General features: G+C 52.4%; 7 protein-coding genes across 7 annotated transcripts; 5 read left to right on the top strand and 2 right to left on the bottom strand.

Moving 5' to 3' along the window:
- Positions 1–806: 806 nt before the first annotated feature.
- Positions 807–4244, top strand: PV08_04279 (uncharacterized protein; the record flags this gene model as incomplete). Its single annotated transcript, XM_016378627.1, has 2 exons — positions 807–3181; positions 3233–4244. The coding sequence occupies 2 exons, from the start codon at positions 807–809 to the stop codon at positions 4242–4244; spliced, it is 3387 nt and encodes a 1128-aa protein (XP_016237304.1).
- A 537-nt stretch (positions 4245–4781) lies between these two features.
- PV08_04278 (uncharacterized protein) lies at positions 4782–5829 on the top strand (the record flags this gene model as incomplete). The annotated part of the gene is made up of 4 exons (XM_016378626.1): positions 4782–4818; positions 4873–4969; positions 5021–5373; positions 5423–5829. The coding sequence occupies 4 exons, from the start codon at positions 4782–4784 to the stop codon at positions 5827–5829; spliced, it is 894 nt and encodes a 297-aa protein (XP_016237303.1).
- A 2280-nt stretch (positions 5830–8109) lies between these two features.
- PV08_04277 (uncharacterized protein) lies at positions 8110–8499 on the top strand (the record flags this gene model as incomplete). Its single annotated transcript, XM_016378625.1, has 1 exon — positions 8110–8499. One exon carries the CDS (start codon positions 8110–8112, stop codon positions 8497–8499), a length of 390 nt encoding a protein of 129 aa, XP_016237302.1.
- Positions 8500–10365: 1866 nt separating this feature from the next.
- PV08_04276 (uncharacterized protein) lies at positions 10366–11329 on the top strand (the record flags this gene model as incomplete). The annotated part of the gene is made up of 2 exons (XM_016378624.1): positions 10366–10944; positions 11108–11329. 2 exons carry the CDS (start codon positions 10366–10368, stop codon positions 11327–11329), a joined length of 801 nt encoding a protein of 266 aa, XP_016237301.1.
- Positions 11330–12716: 1387 nt separating this feature from the next.
- On the top strand, positions 12717–14934 carry PV08_04275 (uncharacterized protein; the record flags this gene model as incomplete). The annotated part of the gene is made up of 3 exons (XM_016378623.1): positions 12717–12893; positions 12968–14158; positions 14215–14934. The coding sequence occupies 3 exons, from the start codon at positions 12717–12719 to the stop codon at positions 14932–14934; spliced, it is 2088 nt and encodes a 695-aa protein (XP_016237300.1).
- Positions 14935–15481: 547 nt separating this feature from the next.
- PV08_04274 (uncharacterized protein) lies at positions 15482–18508 on the bottom strand (the record flags this gene model as incomplete). Its single annotated transcript, XM_016378622.1, has 1 exon — positions 15482–18508. The coding sequence occupies one exon, from the start codon at positions 18506–18508 to the stop codon at positions 15482–15484; it is 3027 nt and encodes a 1008-aa protein (XP_016237299.1).
- Positions 18509–18987: 479 nt separating this feature from the next.
- PV08_04273 (uncharacterized protein) lies at positions 18988–22542 on the bottom strand (the record flags this gene model as incomplete). Its single annotated transcript, XM_016378621.1, has 2 exons — positions 18988–22131; positions 22183–22542. The coding sequence occupies 2 exons, from the start codon at positions 22540–22542 to the stop codon at positions 18988–18990; spliced, it is 3504 nt and encodes a 1167-aa protein (XP_016237298.1).
- Between the last annotated feature and the right edge of the window lie 530 nt (positions 22543–23072).

Genomic DNA, 23072 nt, shown 5'->3' with positions numbered 1-23072 from the left:
CACGTACTGGACACCGGCTAATAATAGAGGCTAGGTATGTGCAGATAGGAACTCACAGCCTATGTTCACTTCCGAAGATAAACGGTCTCCCAGCTTCGCGCCGAGACTGAGAAAATGAGGAGCGGCATCGTCTTGTTTCCCGAAAATAGAGAAGATTCTGCTTCAACCTTTCTATTCTGTCAGTGATATTTCATAATGACATTCACCGGCAAGAGAGGGTGGTTCGTGGACGTGCGTATGACTCCGCAGCGGTGATGTTCGCATGAGGCAGTCCCTTCGCAAGTGCCCAGCCGTGACACAACCGCGCAATCCAATTCTAGAGGATCCGAGCAATAGGTGAATAGGTGACATAACAGTGGCCGACTTCCGATCCCATTTCAGAAGGCCGAGGACGACGACGAGGCTGCACGCGGCGATGATTGACCCGGCTCACACGTGCCTGGGGCGAGCAAGGGCGGCATCACGTTATTCCCGACTGGGCGATTAGGACTTGGCGGGCGGCAACGTCCTGCGTGAGCGTGCTTGTGCTGCCAAGCCTTGAGTCGCGCTTGCCTTTCCGAGTTTGGCGATGCATCTTGAAAGGACGTCGACCGAAGACGTCTCGAAAGAACAGCCTCGCCACCACCCAGACAATAGTTCTAATTGCATCGTATGAGCCGGTTATGACTGCCTGGTGACCTGCTTTTTGATGACACCCGACTAAATGGAATCATTTTCGCGGGAACCCGATCCTGACCTCACCTGCGTCTCCTAGTCGAGGGGTTCAACATTCGTATCGCGTCCGCCTTCAGCGCAACTTGGACACGATGGCGCCGCTGAGAAGTGGCCAGGCACGGAGTCGGCCCCGAAGAGATACCACAAAGGCCCCGAGTGTATTCGACGAATCAGATCGCGATGAGTACGCCGATTTTCAAGACGAGGAGCCTCCTACCAAGCGCATGCGAACATCTCGAAGGTCTCAAACAACACCAAAATGGGTTCCTGGTGGACGGGGCGGAGGAGGAAGACATATAGATAATGAGAACACTCCCTCCAATCCAAGAATGTCACGCGCCAATGACGAGTACACGGTTCCCCGAACGCGTCCCAGATCGAGTCGAGATCGAAGAAAAACAACGGCCTCGACCCCTCGGTTCTCAGCAAGAAGTAGGAACCGCGGTGGCACTCGCCCTCGGTATAGTACGGCTGCAGCAGCATCTGCCGCTGTGGCGCATGGGGATGGTTACAAACCTCGGGAAGAGCGGGGCTGGGAAGAGTTCCATTCAGACTTAGAACTCGATAAGGACTTCGCGGTCATTGTTTCTGATGAGATTGATGGGGTCTCAGCTTCGGCAACTAACGAGGGACATATCGTTGGCTCAACATCAGAAGCAGGCGAGACGCTGAATGTCGGCTATCAGACCCCCTCTAAACGAAGGCCGGGCAGACCACATCGCACACAAAACTCTATGGTACATGCGCTGCTGACGCCAGAAGCTCCAAAGTTTGTGCCAATGCCCGGACCAAATCCTCGAGAACGACTTACACTACCCAGACCCTCCTACAGAGAGCTCGATCCCTTCTTGTCCTATGAACAGAAAGACATTGCACAGGTGGACTTTGTTGACAAATCAATGGCCAACGTCGGTTATCAAGAGAGTGAGGTATTCCTACGACCAGAGCGCACACTCATTAGGCAAATGGAAGGATCTGCTGAAGAAGACCTCGACCTGACGCCTGATCTCATCACCAACGGAGAAAACTCAGCTATAGGGAGCACAGGAGTTGGCCGCGTGGAGTATGACATGGACGAGCAGGATGTGAAATGGCTTGAAGCTTTCAACAAGGGCAGAACAAAAGATGGGGTCCAAACCATCAAGCCTGCGATTTTTGAGATAACCATGACCAAGATTGAGAAAGAATGGCATGCACTCGAGAAAAGAATACCCAAGCCAAACCCGAAAGCACCGCAGACTCAACGGCCGCGGTCTAGCAGTGCTGCCGCCGTCAAAGGCGAACCCTCAGGAGAGGAGCCCGACAGCAAGTGCGCGATATGCGATGACGGTGATTGCGAAAATGCCAATGCAATCGTTTTTTGCGATGGCTGCGACCTTGCTGTTCACCAGGAGTGCTACGGTGTTCCGTACATTCCAGAAGGTCAATGGTTATGCAGGAAATGCCAGCTCGTGGGGAACTCACGTCCAAGCTGCATTTTCTGTCCGAATGAAGGAGGTGCTTTCAAACAGACCAACAACTCCAAATGGGCGCATCTTTTCTGCGCAACCTGGATACCGGAGGTCACCATTGGTAATCCATCACTGATGGAGCCCATAACGGATGTTGAAAAGGTTCCGCCCAGCAGATGGAAGCTCTTATGCTATATTTGCAAGCAAGAAATGGGCGCATGCATTCAATGTAGTGATGGCCGGTGCTATGAGCCCTTTCATTTGACATGTGCGCGTCAAGCAGGCCTCTACTTGCGGATGAAGACAGGGGGTGGGCAAAATACACTCATGGATTCATCACTGTTGCGAGCATTCTGTCACAAGCATTCGCCTGCAGACTGGAAACACGAGCACAACACGGATAAAGCCTTTGAAGAAGCGCAGAAGTACTTCAAGGACCACTTCCGTGGTCAGATATGGGCAGACAGTCGAGCTTCAGCCCTGGCAATCAACGATGTGCATGATACGCCTAGTACCGACAAAGGCCCCTTGAGAGTAACCCTGACGAACAGAAAAGGCCAAAAGCAGAAAACCATCTGGCGCCTTCCATCAGGTGCGCCTGTCATTCCCGAGGTCATCCTTAAGTCTATCGAAGAATCTCTTGTTAGGTTCACTGTTCAAAGAAAGAAGGAGTATGTCTCGGAGATCTGCAAGTATTGGACCCTGAAACGCGAAGCACGCAGAGGTGCGGCCTTACTAAAGCGCTTACAACTGCAAATGGATACCTTCAGCTCTTTCGAAGTAACTCGCCGCGATTACAAGGCTCAAGGTGCGGCAGGAAGAGCAAGGTTAGACCGTCGCATCGACTTTGCACAAATGCTTGCCACCGACATGACCAAAATCGTTGAAATCTGCGACTGGATCAAGCAGAGGGAAGCTCTGAAACTACAGGAAGCTGCCTTGATGAAAGATATCGTGGATACTGTCTACTTTCCAGTACCACATCTGCTGGAACCAATTGTCGATAAAGCTCTCAAGTAAGTTACCATCACAATCCCGAGAAGACGATGTGCTGACTTTGTGTGCAGGCTCGACCGGGGTTTGTTCCGAAACGAGTTACTAGAACTACGTGCTCGGGTGTGCAGACGGGAACACACTTCTGTAGCAGCTTTCTCCCATGATGTTCTACAGGTTATCAACTCAAAATTTGGCAACAGTGCCGCAACGATAACGGAACTTATTACTCTCGTTAGTGGCAGGGCAGAAGATATGGAGTATGAAGCTCGTGAACGGCGAACACTGGCACGGCGTATCGTCAAGGGCATCGAGCCAATGATCGAAGATGCTGCCAGGAAAGAGGCTGAGTTGAACGGGCGACCCTATGCGCAGCAGATACGTGAAATGGATGAAGCACTTCTTTCCAGGCGTGATTCGCTAGCGGTCTCGATGGACATTGCCATTCTCGAGTCGGTAGAGACCAAGCACGCCACAGGCATCGCAAGTCCGGATGACGGTGATGTAATCATGGAGGATGCAACAACACAAGTGATTGACAGCACACCAACGCTTGACTCTGCGGAGATGAACAACCATTTGGAACACTCTTCAGAGCCCCTAAAGACAGAAGCTCTCCAGCTACAGACAGCAGCCTCAGTGGAGACTCCACCAGCATCCACTAATGGTTTCAAAATTGAGCCGAATCACACCGAGGAAATGGCCCCTACACAAGTCCAACACGTTGAACCACCTACCCCACCAATGAGCCTCGAAGGTCATTCACAGAATCTTCCCACCGAAGGCGGTATCCCTTGGTATGTGGCTGCATTTGACCCTGATGGCCTGACTGTGTATGAAGAACGTTGGACTGGGCCCGAAGTCCTACGAGAGCTGAGTGAGGAGTTAAGCGAGATGGATGAGGATGAACTCCTTGGTTTAGGCCCTGGAGATGATTTGGTAGGAGACGGGGATAAAGCCTTGGTTGGGAAAGAGCTTGACCCAAGCATTGCCGACCCTATTGCGACGAAGAAGATGATACGCAAGGGAGGTAAACGTACTCGTACCTCTGAATGGGGTACGAGATCCTTCCGACTTCGTAGGTGATGTTTAGGCCAGGCAGGCTGTGTGTACGATTGTATATTTTAGTCATATACCTATTCTTGAATAACAGAACGTTCGCCTCGATGCATTAGGTGACTGCTCGAAGCACTTGGATTAACATGTATACAGTGTTTACTCCTCTGCAAGCGACCATGCGATTTGTCCTTGATAGTTCCACACCCCAGATTGACCTCTATGCGGGCATGGGCCCTACTTCGTACCTAAGCGAATCTGGCCAGACTGTCCCAGGTATGATCGGAACAACAATCAACCGCTTCCGGGATAGCGCTAGTCCTCATTTGGTCACGCGTCCTTCTAATTTTCGCCTGTTCTCATCGTTGCGCAGCCTCACTTCCAAGTTCCAACATCCATCCAAATCCTTCACATCTACCTGGGATCTGGCATCTGGCATCATTTGAAGCTTCTTCTTCCCTTGAGCTTCCCATTTTCTCATTCTTGCCGCGTTTTCTACGTGCCAGGCCGCGGGTGACATTTCCTTGCCGTCTTATTACCCCTTTGCTTCACACTTCTGTCATCACAATGGCCGATTTCGAGGACTCAGCAGCTCGTTACGAAGGTGAGAGTTCCTGTTCTCCCAGCATTCTGGCATCATTACTGAGTGATAACCCAGATGATCGCGGTTATGAGCGCCGTGACCGATCGGCTTCACCTCGCGGTGATCGAGACGATCGCAACCGCAGCCGATCTCCCAATGGCCGTGATCGAGTGTACGTGTCATCAACTGAATTCGTTGGTGCATCCAGCTAACAACTCTCCAGTCCGCCTCCCCCTTCTGATACAAGAATGAAAGATGCGGATGAAGAAGGCGCTGCCAATACTGGCTCCAACCTCTTCGTCACTGGAATCCACCCTCGATTGACAGAAAGCGACGTCTCCAGACTCTTCGAGAAATACGGCGACGTGGAAAATTGCTCCATCATGCTTGATCCCCATACCAAGGAGTCCCGTGGCTTTGGTTTCGTCAAGATGGTTACCACCGAACAGGCTGAGGCTGCTAAGGAAGGTTTGCAAGGAGAGGTCATCGAAGGTCGAACATTGAGCATCGAAAAGGCCCGACGTGCTCGTCCTCGTAGCCCTACTCCTGGCAAATACTTTGGTCCTCCCAAGCGTGGTATGTACACAAAGCCCCCTTTCAGAGTCATCGCTAACTGATCTTCGAGGCTCCTTCCGTGGGCCACCTCGAGGTGGCGGCTATCGTGACCGTTATGACGATCGCCGAGGTGGCTATCCACCGCGTCGTGATGACTATCGTGGTGGCTCTCGCTACGATGATTATGAGCGTCGAGGATATGGCGATGATTACGAGCGTCGAGGCTACGGCGGTGGCGGCGGCGGAGGCGGCAGACGCGAGCGCGATGATGGCTATGGTGGCCGCAACATCGACAGATACGAAAGCAGACGTGAGGAAGGCTATAGCGGTCGCGGCGGTGGTAGTGGCGGCGATCGACGTGGCTATTATGACCGTGGCGACGACCGTGGCTATCCTCCACCTGCGCGCGAAGAACAGCCCCGTGAGTACGCAGGCGGCCGCGACTACGCTCGTGAAGATCGTTATGCCAGCAGATGAGCGGGCTACAGAGAGTTCTGTCCTCCACGTCGAACTCCAGTCGTGGGCATTTCGGCGTTCCAGACATTGGCTTCGATTTCCCTCCATGTATTTCCACAGTTTCCTTCCCAAGCTCCGCAACAAAAGCAGTGTTTTATTTCGAGACAGAGGTTGTGGTTCAAAAACTCGGCGCTGAGGGATGACGGTTCATGCCACGAGCAACGACAAGAAGGTCGGCACTGGCTCCTAATTGACGACGTGGTTGTCGACATGTATCACAACGGTATCGGCTGGGTCTTTTTTATTCCTCGACTGAAATCATCATGATTCTTGTTGCGGCAGTCAGCATACTTTCATTCAGCGCCTTGCTTCGCCCTCGATAGTTCGCCCCGTCAGTCAAGAATCGACGTCGAACTCGACTCATATGTTATGTCTTACGCGCTCACTCTGCAAATCAAGATAACACAAGAACACTGACTCGCCCTGTACGCCATGATCAATACACCAGTAGTCCCATTGACAGCACTCTAAGTCACCCTTTTTATCCTGCCAGATCGCCATTCCGATGCCTCCATTAATGCCGTGGCATTGGCGTCTTCAAGCACGGACCCTAAACCGGCTTTTCGAGTGACAGCAATTCGACAGGTAACAGCTATTGTTCAAGGTATCCTTCTAATCAGTTTCACTGGCAGTGACCTTGCGTGAGGTAAGTACTAAGAATGAGTTACTGGATTGACCTGGAAATAGATTCGCCAACAAACATGCGGCCAATGCGTCCACTTCTTCAATTTATGTCGGTTGAAGCAAAGTTCAGCAGCGTTCCGGCGTCTGGCGCAGTTGTATTCATCCACCCGCTTTGGCACCTACCGCCTGCCTGTTGCAAGCTATGCAGCCTCATTGTCGCATTGAGGATACAGCCGTGGCGGGAAGGCGCTTCAACTAGAACTCAGATTTGCCAGAGTCTACAGAAATACGAGACACGTTACTGATCCGCAGTGTCTTAGCTAAATGAGTTCGTTCATGCCATGGATGAAACAGTGGCAATGCGGAACGAAATCCGGATATATTCGGTAGATGCCCAGGGGAAGCCTCAGGCACAATCGGTGAGTTGCTTTCGAGCCTTATATAGAGATCAACGAATGTCTTCAACAATGCTGCAATGAGCGTGTCCTGTGATCTAGCACTCTGTACACTCTGCGCAGTAGTAGACCCCAAGTAACACACGCAGTGACGGCTACACTTCGCTGTCACGGTATGCCACCTAGTGGTCTTGCTTAGCCTACATTAGCCAGCACAGTCTCAATTTACGAAGTTCAAATTACTCCGTCCTTCGCGCTCCGGGGCGATCTCAATTGACAGTGCATAGGTGCCACCGACAGACCTGCCAGTGATAGTGAGGGTCAGCCGTACAATCAGAGGCTTCTGTGAAGTGATTCAATCCGTGATACTGGTCTTGTCCAGCAGCTTAGAGCCTAGCCGTGATGACCTGAGTCGATGCTCGGTGTTTCCACGTTCTGCACCTCGTTCTAAGGAGCTGGATAGTGCAGTAGCAGAACCAAATGCAGTAAAACTCTGCGTCCCGGGCCTATCATCATGGACCATACTGAGATGGCTGGACGCAAGCACTGGTGATATTGGAAAAGATTCTCTAGCACATTGCAGATCACCGGGTACGTATTGCAGGCGGAATCTCCTGCACGGTCGATTGGGTGGCTGCAGGCAGGATGCTGGTGTATCACAGAGGTGAGCGCGTGTAGGGACGAGGCCATTGGTTGTAGGCGAAGAGATGCTGCGAGGCGAGGGCTAGTGAGGTGTGAACTGGGACGAATGGCAAGGCTGGTGAAGCTGCCACCCAGCAGCCCCCGCGATTCGAAGTTGTCGCCAGACATATAGATACGCGCCCGCCAGGCCGCTGGGTCGACGGCTCTCTTTTCTTCCTTCTCTCTTCCTCCAGTGCATTGATTGTCTGGAACTTTCCCTGCATTCTATTTTCATTTGACTCTTCGTCCACACGCCCTCCGCCTTTCTAAAATTGGCTGGTCCAATTGTCCCTGTGCTCCCGTCTAATCGCTTCACAAGCTGCTATTCTTGCTCATACCAGCGTCTGCCAACGTCACTCAATTCGACCTGTTTGCCATAGACACAGGTATCAATAATTTTGTCATTCAAAGCTCTGGAAGCCAACCTCGAGTCTTGAAATTTCTGGGAAATTACAAAGACTCCACAGCCACATCCAAGTCAATCCTACGGATCCCGTCGTTGTCATTGTCGTTGTCAGAAGATCACATCATATCATCAACCATGCTTTCCTCAAGAGTCGCAAAGCCAAAGTTGTCCCTGAGCATCTCGACCTCGACTGTCCCAGCCGGACGTCCATCGCTCTCTCTCAAGTCTCCCTTGGACCCTCTGCGGTCACCGGTGTCACCGTCGCCCATCAGTCCAACGGCACGCAATACCAGACTGAACCAGAGGGGGTACTCGACCATGCAACAACCGACGTACGCATATGTCAACTCTTCTTCATCAAGAAGCATCCTTAAGAAGAGCAGCAAGCCAATCGCCCCGGCCAGAAGGCAGCTGTCTTTCTCGGAGACCCCGGTTGTTCACTGCATCACCCCGATCGAGGACAAGGAGTATTACGGCCAATATGCAAAGATGTCCAAGGAAGAGAGGAGGTGGCAAAGGAGATGAGAGAAAGGTATGTCGTACTCCTTCCGTTGATCACACTTGACAATCATGCTTACTTATCAACCAGGGTTGTTGTTCGCGGACTTTGTTTGATTTTCTGATACCACGACGTGATGACTCCACAAGAGGAGTGGCTTTAACAACTACAATTAATGAACAAGCTTTTGATGATGATGTATGAATTGAGACCAGAGACAACCTCTCGAGGCGGAAAAAGAGACAGATAGCAGATAGATTTGGAGACACAATAATGTCAACCTGACAACCACAGAATAGGGAATGCAAAGTCACTCTTTTACTCCAGATCTCGAGAATCTGTCCGTGTAATTATCTTGTCCTTCCATAATCACTGTACTGCGCTGTAAATGTGCTCCTTGGTATGATCCTCCGCAACTCTGGACTGGAACAGTTTCTCAGTCGCAATGATATTCCGCCCGCCGCGTCCATACGTGTGGTCAGCCAAGGACGTCACTACCTCTACAGAGAACGAGTGCCGACTAGAGGGCACATGCGTCGATAAGTAGAAGCGGAAGATCTGCTCATCTTATTGAAAAAGGGTCGTCATGAAGGCAAGGAGTAGGCCAATTGATTGCGCACCAGTCGACTCAACGAAGACAGGGGGCTCCGACTAAATTTAGTTTCCTAAGCGCCTCGATAGCCGACAACTTACAAGGTTGTCGAGTACGAAAACCTTTGGACGACGGCCCCGAGCAACATTTACCGACCACCATTCGTCTGTTGCCCAATTGGCTTCACAAACGACGTTCTATCGTCGAGATGAACCTAGCTGGTGCGCAGAGAACAGCGCACGGCAAAAGAATAGGAAGTCATCAACCGAATTCGACAAAAGGGCTATTGTTTTGCTGCAAAGGAGGGCGGCACGTTGGCGATTGTTCCATGGCGCTCGCAGTGCCGCAACCAATACCAGCAACGACATGACGAGATATACATGATCTCCGTGGCATACAGAGTCGCACTAGCATCAAGATCAGCCCTACACACGATGACGGCTTTTTTAGAATCAACGGCCTAGCGCAGTAGAACTGGTGGTTCCTATGGACTCGCGCCCATCCCGGGATCCCTGCTACAAGGCGGCTATTTGAGATTCGCCTCGCCAACAGCCGCCTCGCTCGTGCGCTCGGAATGGTTCGTTTCAGATCTCTGGCCTGAGAAGGACAAGGGCGTGTACTCTTAGCATGCTACCAAATATACCTCGAGCTCTAGAATAGCTGAGGTACGCCGATCCGATCCAGCGGTTCGTCTGGCGCAGCGTAGCGTCCAGGTAGGCGAGAACAGACGGTCTCCGGTTTCATCTTAACGTGGATGGTACGAAGCTTCCAATGACGAGCAGCGGCGTCTGTTGGTCGGCGAAGTTGTGCCGCAAGTTTGCTCGATGCGCTGGTTGCAGATCTGCCGAAACGTCTGATGGTCTGTCGGGAGGCATTTTAGAACGGCAGAATCCGAGGAATCGAGCTTTTGTTTCGTTTCGTTTTGCTTCTTGTCTTGCATCTTCTAAATCTGAAATTGACGCCCGTACGTTTCGAATATTTTGGGCAGGATGTGTGTGCTGGATATCGTTCTTTGATTCCTCATAAAAGAAGGCGGCCAGGCTCGAAAGTTACCCGGGCTTTTTCCAATTCTCACTCTCGTCCAGTCAGTCGACACATACCAGGGATCTGCTTTGGTTGTTTTCTCGGTCTCTCGTCAGTACGCTACACACGCTCGTTTTTCTCAGCAAGCCAAACACATAATCTCGAACGTCCGGGCGGTTCTTTATCCGTTCCCTTGTTTGTTTAAGGAGGGAACCGACTCTCGACCCCGGGCCGAGTCGGTCTGTCAATGAAGATGACCTTGATGACACACCCAGGAATGACGCCTCAACCCGCCGGACCTCGTCAACTGGAGCGACCGGTCCCTTCTTACGGTCTGCCGGACTCGGGCGGCATGCCGTGCACGACGAACATGCCAGCCACCATGACACCGGCCATGGCAGTGTGGCCACAAACACAACCAGCGCCGCCATCGACCATGGGCTGGGCGGACCCTTCTTTACAAGAGCAGGTCCGTGTCCAGTACCCTCACCAGAGCATGATGCAGAGCTTTATGCAACCGGTGCGTCCGCCGTCAATCAACAGCCATCGACCTCAACATGACATGGGCCCCCGTCCCATGCAGAGCGGACCTTGGACGGCCAGGGAAGATGACATCCTCGTCAAAGCACGCAGTCAGGGACTGGCATGGGAAGAGATTCACAAGCAGTGCTTTCCCAACAAGACGGGCAACGCGTGCCGCAAGAGGCACGACAGGCTGTTGATCAAGGCCAGAGACCCGACCTGGGACGAAGCTCGAATCCAGAAGGTGGTGTATCGATACAACCGCGCGCGCGAGTCAATGTGGCGGCCCATCGCCGACCAGGTTGGAGAAAGGTGGGAAGACGTGGAAAAAGTGGTGGGTCTTTTTTTGCCTTTTTGTCCCTTTGTTCATTCCGTTCTGGTCCCCTTTTTACAGTCTACTCCAACATTATTTCTCTTCCCTAATCCCTATTCTCCCCGTAGCGGAGGTGGACATCCAGGCTGACTAGAAGCAATCACACAAACAGATACTCCAACAGGGCTGTCGGGGATTGAAAAGTCGCAGCCGTCAACAACATGGCAGAAACAGGTCTCGCGCCAGTTCGGGCCAGACAGGATTGAGTGAGTGGGAGCAAGATCCGTCGCCAGACGAGCATGATAACACGGACGACAGTGGCATCAGCGTCGGCCTGTCAGGCGGAGGACACAGCCGGCGGTCAAGCGAGATAGCCGTAACCGGCAGCAGAGCCTTCCAGGGGTAGACTATCTGCTCGGTGAAGACCATCATCAACAACACCAACAACAACAACATCATCATCATCACCATACGAGTACGAGTGGTCAATATGGATATGCCCCGTACAATGGAGATGGCGGGCAGTAACTTACCCCATGCTTCACTGCTCATGGGTCGTCACAACGGGCCGCTGGGATACTCGCAATGTGACTGTTACGACAATTGGGGCAAGCTTACGGAATATTTTGTGCGTACCTTTTATGTTCGGGGTATGGGTGGATGAATATGGTGTCAGCATTAGCGATATCTGTTTGGATGTATTTTTAAGTACCTGTAGGGGGAGGCCGATGTTCGGAGGATAGGTAATAAGTCGAGGTCGTTTGTGTCGTCAATTTACTGGTATGGAGCATTGGGGGTGTCAACAAGGACAAAAGTGAGGACAGTACACCACAGTCATAGCTAGACCTAGGTTGGTACATGCGGTACGGATACATGGGTCAAACGAGTCATCAGTGACGGAGTGAGTTCTCCGATGCGTGTCTGTGTCGCGAAAGTCACGGATTGTCCTCGTCTCCTGGACCGCATGGAGTATCATCATCCCTTTGACCCGAGATCCTGCAATGTCCACAGTCGCCTTTTTATGCCGGCGGCATGGACTTTGACGGACTCGTCCCCCGAGCCACAGGCGCTATAATTTCACTTTTGCTCGTGAACCAACCGATCCGCGCCTTAGCGTGCCCACGCCTAAGAAATTGTCCCTGGAGGTGTTAGTGTGCGGCTAAGTCGTCTAGCGAGAACGGTGGTTAGCGGCCGGCCAGGGGGTTTAGGCTCTGGCTGCCCAGTAAACGAAGTGCCACAGCGGCGCTAGCGGGCCCTAGCATCCCTAGCATCCCTTGCTCTGGGCGGCCACGATGCTACCGTCGATCCGAGACAAGGGCCAAAAAAAAGTTACGCCGTCCACAGCTGGGCCAACTGCATCCTCTGGCTCTGACCGACACGGCGATACCTGCGACTGACTGCGTCTGCGCCCGAGCAATTTCTTTCTCCAGACTGTCGCCCGTCTGCGTTCCATTTCCCCAGATAATCAATTGCTTCACGAGGCCACGACTGCTTGGGCGTGTCATTGTTGCATCTTGGTTCTTGGTTCCCGGGGATAGACTTGGTTTCAATTCGTCTCTCATTCTACTGCCGTAATCTTGTCTCTTTATCGCGTCTGTCACTGGAGCTTCTGTGAACGTCCTGCGACTGACCCCGGCCAATTTCACATTGACCTCACCTCTCACTTCACTGCGTCGCAGCAGCATAACGCCTCTTTTTTTTTCTTCTGTTTTCTCTCGGCCGGACGACATCATAAGCATCGGCGCAAGTCCTTGACCCTAACCTCTCCCTCGGCGCTCTAAAGACATATCGCCATGGCGACCGTCGGTGAAGCTGTGAAAGAGTCGTTGCTCGGCACGACGCAGCCAGAGTCCTTATCGAGCGAAGCCAAAGCCACGTTTTTGAAAAACTCCAGACAGGGCGAAGATGGCGAGCTCTACATGAACGAGGAGGACTTTATCAACGCCATTGCTCCCCCGGAAGAAGACTATGTGAGTTCCGTCCACAGACCCCGGGATCCCTGTCCGCCCCCAGAACGTGTACCCTGACTCTGTATTTTGCGCAGCACAAAATAAAGCGAGAACAATATGGCATTCTGTTCGGTGTTGCCGACCGACACAAACGTGGCAGGATCTCCCTGCCTGAATGGGCAGCCTTTGATAACCTCCTGGCCAAGTCAGACGCAGAGTACGAGATTGCTTTCAGACTCTTCGACGTCGACGGCACGGGCTCCATCAACTCGGACGCATTCCAGAAAATCTACGAACAGAACCGAGGCCAAGACAGCATCCCCTTTGACTTCAACTCGGAATGGGCTTCATTATACATTGGTGGCAAGAACAAGAGGCACGAGATGACATACCCACAGTTTGCACAGATGATGCGTGGTCTGCAGGGTGAGCGGATACGACAAGCTTTCCATCTGTACGACAAAGACAAGGACGGATACATTGAACCGGAAGAGTTCGAGCGCATCATCAGAGCTACTTCGGGCCACAAGCTGTCCGATCACCTTCTCGAAAACCTCCCAACCCTGTGCAACATCTCGACCGGCACAAAGATCTCCTACGCCAACGTTCGAGCCTTCCAGAATGTCATTCGAGAAATGGACTTGTTGGATCTCATCATTCGCAATGCGACCGCCAAGTCAAGCGATGGCCGAATCGACCGACAAGACTTTCTCAATGAAGCAGCTCGCCTGACACGCTTCTCTCTTTACACTCCGATGGAGGCGGACATCTTGTTCCATTTCGCTAGTCTCGATCAGCCCGGTGGCCGCCTCGCTCTGGATGACTTCGCCAAGGTCCTTGATGCGAGCTGGCAGACCGCTAGCTCAAAACTGAGTGCCGTCACCGATGCTGCGGACCGCGCCGTATCCAAGTCTCAACAGTTCCTGCATTCCTTGCTCGAGTCGGCTCACCACTTTGGTCTAGGCAGTATTGCTGGTGCGTTCGGTGCCTTTATGGTGTACCCTATCGATCTTGTCAAGACGCGGATGCAGAACCAAAGAAGTACGCGGCCTGGTGAACGACTGTACGAAAATTCGATAGATTGTGCCCGCAAAGTCATCCGAAATGAGGGTGTGAGGGGCTTGTACTCCGGTGTCCTGCCGCAACTTGTCGGTGTGGCCCCTGAAAAGGCGATCAAGCTCACCGTCAACGACCTGGTCCGTGGCAGATTTACGGATAAGCAAACGGGATACATTCCCCTTCCCGCCGAGATCCTCGCTGGTGGTTCGGCAGGCGCTTGTCAAGTTGTAAGTTGGACATGATCTTTCCTTGAGCACACTCACGTGCTAACACAAGTTAACAGGTCTTCACCAACCCTCTTGAAATTGTCAAGATCCGTCTTCAAGTCCAAGGCGAACTCGCCAAAAACACCGACGTACCCAAACGTTCGGCCATGTGGATTGTTCGCAACCTGGGTCTGATGGGCCTGTACAAGGGTGCATCCGCTTGTTTGTTGCGAGACGTCCCCTTCTCGGCCATCTACTTCCCCACCTACAGTCACTTGAAGAGGGACATGTTTGGAGAGTCGCCCACGAAGTCGCTTGGTGTCTTGCAACTTCTCACAGCCGGTGCGATTGCCGGCATGCCAGCAGCCTATCTCACGACTCCATGTGACGTGATCAAGACGAGATTGCAGGTCGAAGCACGAAAAGGCGACGCGACATACAATGGTCTCGTTGACTGCGCACGGAAAGTTTACCGCGATGAAGGGTTCAAAGCCTTCTTCAAAGGCGGTCCCGCCCGTATCTTGAGAAGTTCACCACAGTTCGGTTTCACCCTGGCGGCGTACGAGGTGTTGAGTACTCTGTTGCCGTACCCCGGCAGTGAAAAGGACGCCGCGACGCACACGGGCACGGCGGGTAAGATGGAGCCCGGGGTTGGTCTTAGAGAGGCCAAGGCACCCTTGCCGTATCTGAGAAGTCGTAACGCCTTGAAGATCCTGTTGGACTTGGACAATAATTTTGGTCAGGTCAAGGTGCCAGGTCGCATCCCTGAAGGAGCGAAATGGTTCGGAAAAGCCTGAGAGAGGACTTTCTTGTTCTTGAAAAGGGGTCGGACCTCAGGGAGATAACGACGGGGAACAAAGAGCGGGTGAGGTGCAGGTTTAATGTGTTTGGGTGTGTGTATTTTTGTGTAATGCATAGAAAGGAGTCGGAAGCTGAGCTGGTGAGCTTAGACTTAGATTTCTAGAAATGGCGAAGGTTAGATTTTCTAGAAGGAAAGAGAACAAAATTTTCCATGCATGAATCAGATTGCAGATGGCACATCCCCCAAAAGAAAAAACGCCTTCTTCCTTGTTCCTTCTGGAAGAATGCCTACCTGGGTAGTATAGTACTTTGCTACGCAGAACGTACGGAGTACCGAGTGCAATCACCATCCCTGCCAGGCGTCAAGAGGTGTCCAGCTCACGGCACGGTGCCATTGCCGTTGCCGTTGCCAGCACCACTGTCACGGACATGACCATTTTGATCACCCACTTCTACGATGGACCCAAAGTACTTTTTGTTCGTTGTCATTGTCATTGTCATTGTTGTTATTTTTCTTTTCTTTTCTTTTCATTTCATTTCTTTTCACCGTGACGTGGTCGTCGACAGTTGTGGCGTCGGCCTGACTTCTCCAGCTACGGCATGGCACAATTCAACCTTGACGCCGGCGCCCAAGAGCACCGAGATCCAAAGGCGTTGTGTGTCGCTCAACCGGTCGTTTGCGGACTTTACTTCGACGAAGATGACTTCGCCGCCGCGCCTTTTCCCTTTCGAGGTGGCCCCTCTAGCCTCACTGTTCTCACTTGTAGCCACGGGCACGGACACGGATTCTGATCTTTCGTCCTCGGCGTCACCAAAACCAGTGCCGGCACCGCTCGGGCCCGTCGGGCTCGTTTGACGTCGATGACGAGCGTCGGAATCAGCATCAGAACCGGAACCAGAATTTCCGTCCACCACCTTCCAGAGCACCAAATCGGGCACACCACCACCACGGCTCTGATACTCTTGAGCCATGACCAACATGACAGTAGCCAAGCCCTGATTGTCCCAGCAGGACACACACTCCATGAGATCGTCGCGCTCGAACCCGTCCCACCTCACGCCGACGATACATGTGCGCCTCTCAAAGTTGTCGTCCCACACGCGTCGAACAATGTCCTCTGCCTCGCCGTTGGAGATCTGGTTGATCCGACCCAGGATCTCGGGCACGCGGCTCGAGAAGAAGCTGTCGGTGTGCAAATCCAGCGGACACGTTTGGTATGCCGTCTGGAACACGTTGGGGATGTATGGGTTGAAGAAGAGGATGTCGTAGAACAACAAGCCGAAAATGGTGCGGAGGATGCCGCCTTCGCTGTGGTACCCCTTGTACCCGAGCACCTTGCGGTAGTGGGAGAGACACATTGCCTCGACGCTGACAGGTTCGTTCGTGTCGAGTGTGTCGAGCCAGATTGTCTTTGCACCGGGTGCACTGCCACCACCACTGCCAGTGCTAGGGTGACGTACGAGGACCGTCGACGATGGTGTCTTGCTCGCGCTCACCCTCACGCTCGTGTTTGTAGTCTTCTCTTCTCCATCTTCTCCAGCCTTTTCATCATTGGAGTGGACGTCCGCAACGAGAGAAGTCACACTAGACTTCCTGTTGCTGATACCACTGAGGCTCCGCCATGGCTCGACGTCATCTTTCTCAAGCTTGACCCCGACGACATCGCGTTCAAAGGGTTTCGCGAGTCTGACGTGTCCGAAGTCATGCTGTTCGCGGACAGGTATACGTAGTTGCTTCTCAAGTTTCTTGACTCGCTTCTGCAGATCGTAATGGTATATGATGTGGCATTCCTTGTCCTGGAGACCTTGCTCGCACGTAGACAGAGCGATTCGCTTCCAGTGCTTTTTGTTGACTTCGGGGCTCCTACCTTCCGAGGGAGTCAGGGCGTGCAGGTAATGTTCCTCAAGCAGGGCCTTGCGCTGGTACCATGCGCCACGACGAGAAGCGTGAAATAAACGCTGGTCCAGGAGCTCGGTGAGGATCTCATGCTCGCGGAGGTGCTCCTTGAAGCGCGCGAGTGGTTGGAGACCTTTGTGTACGATCCGGGTGTAGACCCAGGCAGGGCTGAAGCGCCGCAGGTATGCGCCCTCACCGGATTCGTAAACACGTTCTTCCTTCCGCTCCTCTTCGGCAAGGAGGAATTTCCAGCGCGGATAGACGGCTTCGAATATTCGCTGGACTTCTTCGAGCGATTTGCGGCCCGGGGTGCCGTTGAACTCGAGGATGTTGTCCACTTTGAACTGAGTACGTAGGCTGGCTTCGAACTCTAGCAACAGTGCTCTTGACTCGAAAATGGTGGCAGACCGGCTCACAATGTATTCGGGAAAGTTGCGACGGGAAATCTTTGCGAGAATGAGAGTCGTCAGACTCTTCTCTGTCCACTCGGTGCTACGGTAAAACACGAGATGAACTCGTTCAAAGAGTTTCAATGGCGTCAGCGAAAGTCTGATGCAACGCCCTGTCCGGCGGAGAATCTTCTTGGTAAAATGTGCGTCTCGGTTGTTGATCGTTGGAGTTCTCGATCCCGATGTTTGGCCATCCTCGTCATCATCGTACAGAGACTGTGAATCTTCGGACATCACACTTGTGGCACTCTCTTCCGTGTCTGTACGTCTTAGTTCTTTGAACCCCAGCCCTGTCTGTTTCCCGCTTGTACGGCGAAAGTTCTGCAAAAGCTCACGCTTATTCTTGCCTTGCACCTTCGCCTCCTTTGCTAGAATCTTCAGCTCGTCCAGGAGGAGGAGACTACTCGCCTCGTCCAAGGTTGTGATCTGGGCCGAAGAGCATTCTGCAAAGGCAAAAGTTTGGCCGAGTACCGATTCCCTGTCTGGTTCCAGCTCACCAGGATAAATTTCAGGCTCTGCTTCATCTGTAGGGAGCGGCCTCTGTTTCTGCAATTCGAGCACCGCTGCGTCAATATCAGCCACGTCGCTGTAATACTGCAAGTCCTTGACCCGAAACCATTTACTGGTCTTTCTCAGGAACAGCCTGACATAGAGATACTGAGCTTCGTAGTCCAACTTTTGCCATATCTTGAAAAGGCTGTGCTCGGCTTCGTTGAAGAGATGCCCCTCGTCTTCCAGCACAGTATTAAGGGCAAGATTGAACGCATCGACGTAGATGGAACTGCGTCCTCTGACCCACCTTCTCGACTCAAGACGTGACACACTTGTGCTCTCTCCGTCCTCTTCTTGCTGTTGTCCAACATACTCGCTCGCCTTGTATGCCTCGTAGGCCTCAATCGCCTCTTCGTCTGTCTGAACGGGGGGAAGAGTTGCCTCTAGTTGAGTGGCTCTGAAGTCTGCGGGCAAACGCACGCCACCATCTTCTTCCAGATCTTGTTCTTCATCTTCCGAATCAGGAATCTCGTTCCTTGTCCGCTGCTTGGGTAGAGGTTTTCTGGGAGATATTCTCTTTGGACTGGATGGGGCTATCTTGTTACGCTTCGTTGGACGCAAAGGAAAATCATCATCCTCATCATCCCAGCGGGTAGAGGCAGGATGGGGAATGCGAGTACCCATCAAGCTGTTGTGTATCGAAGGAGACTGAGGTCCAGGAGCCATTGGCATCTGCCCAGCCCATCTTGTGTCGCCAGTCCTGCCCAGCACTCCAGTGTACTGTGTTCCGGTACAAGGTAACAGTGGGAGATTCTTTAGTTGCACACGTCACGATCACTGCGGGGGCCGAAAGGGAAACTCATTAACGCCCCGAGACGCGTCCGTCGACGCGCGCTGTCACGGGGTTCACTAACTGAGGTATACTAACTAACGTAGGCTGCGGCTCCTGGGGGCCTTGCACAACTAACTATAGGTATCCGGGATGTCACAAGTAAACCAAGGACAAGAATGAGTACTGGGTATGGTCATGAACGTGTTTGTTATGCCTCTCCACCGACATCTTGTCCATTATGTCCCAATAATGGTATATATATCCTTCGTCACGGTTTACCTAACCTAACCAATTTAAATGCCCTCATAACGTCGTAGCTGATACTTCGGATCTTTTCTAAATACAAAATAAATGGTGATTGTCCTCTTCAACCCCGGCTTCAATCCTCGCAGATACCCTTCTCCAAGGCAGCCAAAGCTGCCTCATATCTTCCTGGAGAGTGGTCGCCAAACATGTCTCGGCCAAATCTCAGTTCTCCGAATCGAGTCTCGACGTCACGTACCAACTTGAACTGGACTCTGGTTGCAGGCCGGCCAAGGGCTCGATACAATTTTTCAGTCCTGTAGTCTCTGGTGTCATCAGGGCCAAAAACTGCTTCTCGAGCGACATTTGGATCCAGCCTGTCAAACACTCGGGTAGTCTCAACCACGAACACCTCGCCAGGTGGAACAAGCTTGTCATTAACCATCGATGCTCTGAGCGTCTTCAGCGCAGACCAAGCCCAGGTGTCTTCACCCAGGCCGTCGCCGGCCATGTTCTCGGGCGGAGGTGGCCCTTTCGGGTTATTGTAAAAGGAAGACGCTACTGCGTTTCTGACACGCTGCCACACCCGCGTCTTTAGAGCTCCTAGAGCGTCTGTTGTGTCTGACTTGAGATGAAGGGCGACGGTGCGAAAGTCGTGAAGTATACCCAGAGAGAGGCATGGGACAATATCAGCATTGTTGACGACTGTTGTAATCAAGCCTCTGGTAGCCACGCGGAGGAGCTCAGACATGCATGCTGGAGTGCCATAAGCGTAGACGTGAATAGGTCGACCAGCTGGTAAGCTGATGGGCGGGATGTAGGATGTGAAAGGACCGTTCGAGGTTTGGTTTGTGAGCAGCTTCGGCTTGTTTCCGGTAACAAATGAAGTTTTGGAACCGTCAGAGGATGGTTCCGAGAGCAGTATAGCCAGGACGGCGGCCACAGCACCGCCTAGGGAATGCCCACAGAGAACGAGGCCATAGTCGGGGTATTGTTCCAGCGTTGCTCTAATTGTCGCCATAACACGACTTCCGCTGCCACCTAGGAGTCGCCTGGCTGAAGCATGGATGCCCTTGTGTACTTTATAGCGTCGTCCTTGCCAAACTAAGTCGTCATAATCGCATGTCATATCTGTCAAGACATCCTCGAATCCAAGAGTGCCTCGACAAGTCAAAACAACTGCCTTTGAGTCGTCATCAATGGAAATAAAGTGAATTAAAGGGGATATTGCTGAGGGCGACCAGTCTGTATTACCGGTCACACCTTTCGGATCATAGAAAGAAGATAGCAGAATCGTGTCCGGAGGGAGTCCTGTATGACTGGAAAAGGAACTGTGCTCATGATGAACGTCTAAGGTCATTAGATCAGTGGCGTTGCTGAGTTGTCCTTCGGCGGAAGTGAGTCCCATAACTCGCAGAAAATTGGACCCATATGAAGCGGATGCAAATCTTGCAAATCGCCTGACTGTTCTGACCATATGACGGTCAGGAAAGATGCCAGGCACTTTGCCGTTAAGGATAAGGGCATTCAACATATTTTGATCTTCGTAGATAGACTTCCGTGGGATCGGCGTCTTGGGCGCCAGTATAATGGCTTCAGCCGAGTCTTTGGTTGTCATCGAGTAAAGACTGGGCACAAAAGATCGCGATCGAACGTGATGAGTCGTACCGTTTGTAGATTCGAGCCTTGACGATGTCTCGTCCAGTGACAGCGCAAGCTCAGAATTGGTCTTTGTGATCCCACTCACAACACGGGCATGGGTTCTTGTAAACGTAGGAGATCCTGGTCGGCTCTCGACCGAATGGATCGAATATGTTTCAGTGGTCTGTGACACCGTCGAGTCTCTCCGTCGATCATGTACCGCAAAATAGCTAGATGAGGATTCTGCATGTGTAGTACGCTGCAAACTTGGACTTGTCATAGGGGAATGGCCATGGCTCATAAAGCCAAAGTGTTTTCGTGGCGTTGTATCACCACGAACTGCTGAAGTTCCTCGGCGTGTAGAGTTTGAGGCTGGTATCGATGTAGGAGGCTTGCGCGGAGGAAGACTTTTGTGAAGATCCTTGATGGCCGCAGAAGATTGGCTCGGGCTGAGAGTCTTTAGGGCTTTCTTGATCACACCTCCTCGATCATGCTTGTTTTCTGGCGAAGGCTTAGATTTTCTGTTCTTGACAAGTGGGACACGAGTTACGACGTTGGCTGCGGGAGGTGATTTTTTGCGGGGGTTTGGGCGTCTACTCCTTTTCTGGTTGGCAACTGTTCCAGAGACTTTAGGCGGAGGTGTCGGAGGTCTAGATGCCCCTACAGCCTCAGTCTCATGTTCTGTGTTTAGCAAGGCTGGGTGATCAGTCTGAGAAGATTCATCCACCATTGTAGGCGCCTGAGGAAGCTTCATCATGAACACATCGTCGTGATCGACCTGATCCCTCCGTACTTCTTCGTCGCTGGTTAGGCGCAATTGTTCCGTAGCAGAGGGGATGTCTGTGCTGCTTGATCTCTTCAACGCTGTCCTCAAGATGATTGTCTGCTGAGGTTCTTCAAGCCCGCTAGAGGCGGAGGCTTGGTGGTTCAGTCGCTCCGCTACCATGACTGTACCAGGCGGGGGGTCGATTTGTGCCGTGTCGGCGCCATATATATCCACCTTGATGGTTTTCGCCGTCACCGTCTCTGATGAGATAACAGCTCGAGCACCTGCTGGCAGCTGTCTCTCGATTCGCTCTCTGATTTCTTGGTCAGTCAAGTTAGTGTGGTCTTGTGGTGACAGCGTCATCGCAGAAGGATCGAACAAGGTCCCTCGTTCTATTGCTTCAAAATCCTCATCCTCGTCCGGAGAAGAAAAATTCATAGCAGGTCCGCCTGCGGATGGATGAACGCTGATGAGGTCTTTCCTCCGCGTACCCACAACATCTGCTCTGAAGCCCTTGTCGTCGATCACCGCATCCCAAATTGTCTCCTCACCGCCAGCATTCCGAAAGTCGAGTTCTGTCTTGCGCCTGCCCCATCTTTGCAGCATCACGAAAGCTACGGTCCCGACGATGAGATCCATGTACGAGGCGACCTCGGCACTGTTGGCAGATTCCGGTTTCCCAAGCTCGTCCCTGATCAAAGTGATGATAGCAGCAACGGCACGAGAAGATTCTGTTGAGCCAAGAATTGCGTTCAGGGTGGACAGTCCTTGAATAGACAAAGCGGATATCGAGTTCATAGAAGCCTCGGTCAGGAAGAAGCCTGTTGACGCCACAAAGGAGATTGTGGAAATAGTCGAGTACAACGCTGATATCTAGATCTGATCAGTTCGTATATTCGATAGCAATAAGTTTCGTTTTTGTACACTTCTCTCTAGCAGATTCTCTGCTTCTGCCCTACCAAGTTCTCCATTGCTCCTACTGGAAACGTCCCTCCCCGCCGCGATGAGCACCGTCTCGAGCGCGCTTCTGCTCACAGATAAAGTTTTCAGAGTGGCTTCTCTTCCAGCGTATAGTCCCCATCCTCCTATTTTTGTGCCAGCACGGACGTAGAACGAGGTAAGGCCGGTGATGCCGCTCACAACTGCAGCGGCAGGCGCAGGTAACAGAGTTCTTCCCTGCGGCGACTGCGCAAGAACAATCTCGTCTTGCCCTGATTCAGGTTCCCCCGGCGATACATCATTCTTTCCTTCAGTTCCAGGCTCTTGATGTGTATACCAGAACATCGCGCCGGAGAGAAAAGGTGTCGAAGGAGGAAAGCGGTGTGACAGACGAAACGGGTGGCGGCGTCACGTCGTGCTCCATATGGACTCAAAAGGACACGGAGAGGAACCCGTACGCGGTATCAAAAGCGTTGGGAAGTTGTCGAATATGCAGGTACCCGTGAGCAGCGTGCCTGGCATTGCTGGGATCAAGAGTTGGAAGTTGGGAGGCAATGCTGCTGGCTGTAATTAGAGCCGACGTTTTTGTCACATGCTACGGAGGGCGAAATGGCCCGGGGTGTCACTTATGGCATGGCTAAGTTAGTGGCGACAACGCACGTCCAAAGACAACTACACACGCGAAACAAGGCAACGAAGTAAGCGGCAATGAGAATCAGGAGACAGCTGTTGCAGGCATTTGGCTCCGTGGAGCCCATCTTTTCCAATTGACGACATCCTTGCACTTGATATCCAATTATCAACGGTTGTGACGATGCTAATGATGTCCTTTCCAACTCCATGCTAATGATGACGCTCCGATACCCCCGGGAGCA

The sequence above is a fragment of the Exophiala spinifera genome (assembly GCF_000836115.1).
Source record: "Exophiala spinifera strain CBS 89968 unplaced genomic scaffold supercont1.3, whole genome shotgun sequence".
Lineage (NCBI taxonomy): Eukaryota > Fungi > Ascomycota > Eurotiomycetes > Chaetothyriales > Herpotrichiellaceae > Exophiala > Exophiala spinifera.
Note: the sequence above shows the minus strand (reverse complement) of the source record. Positions and strands in the feature narration are given on the sequence as shown.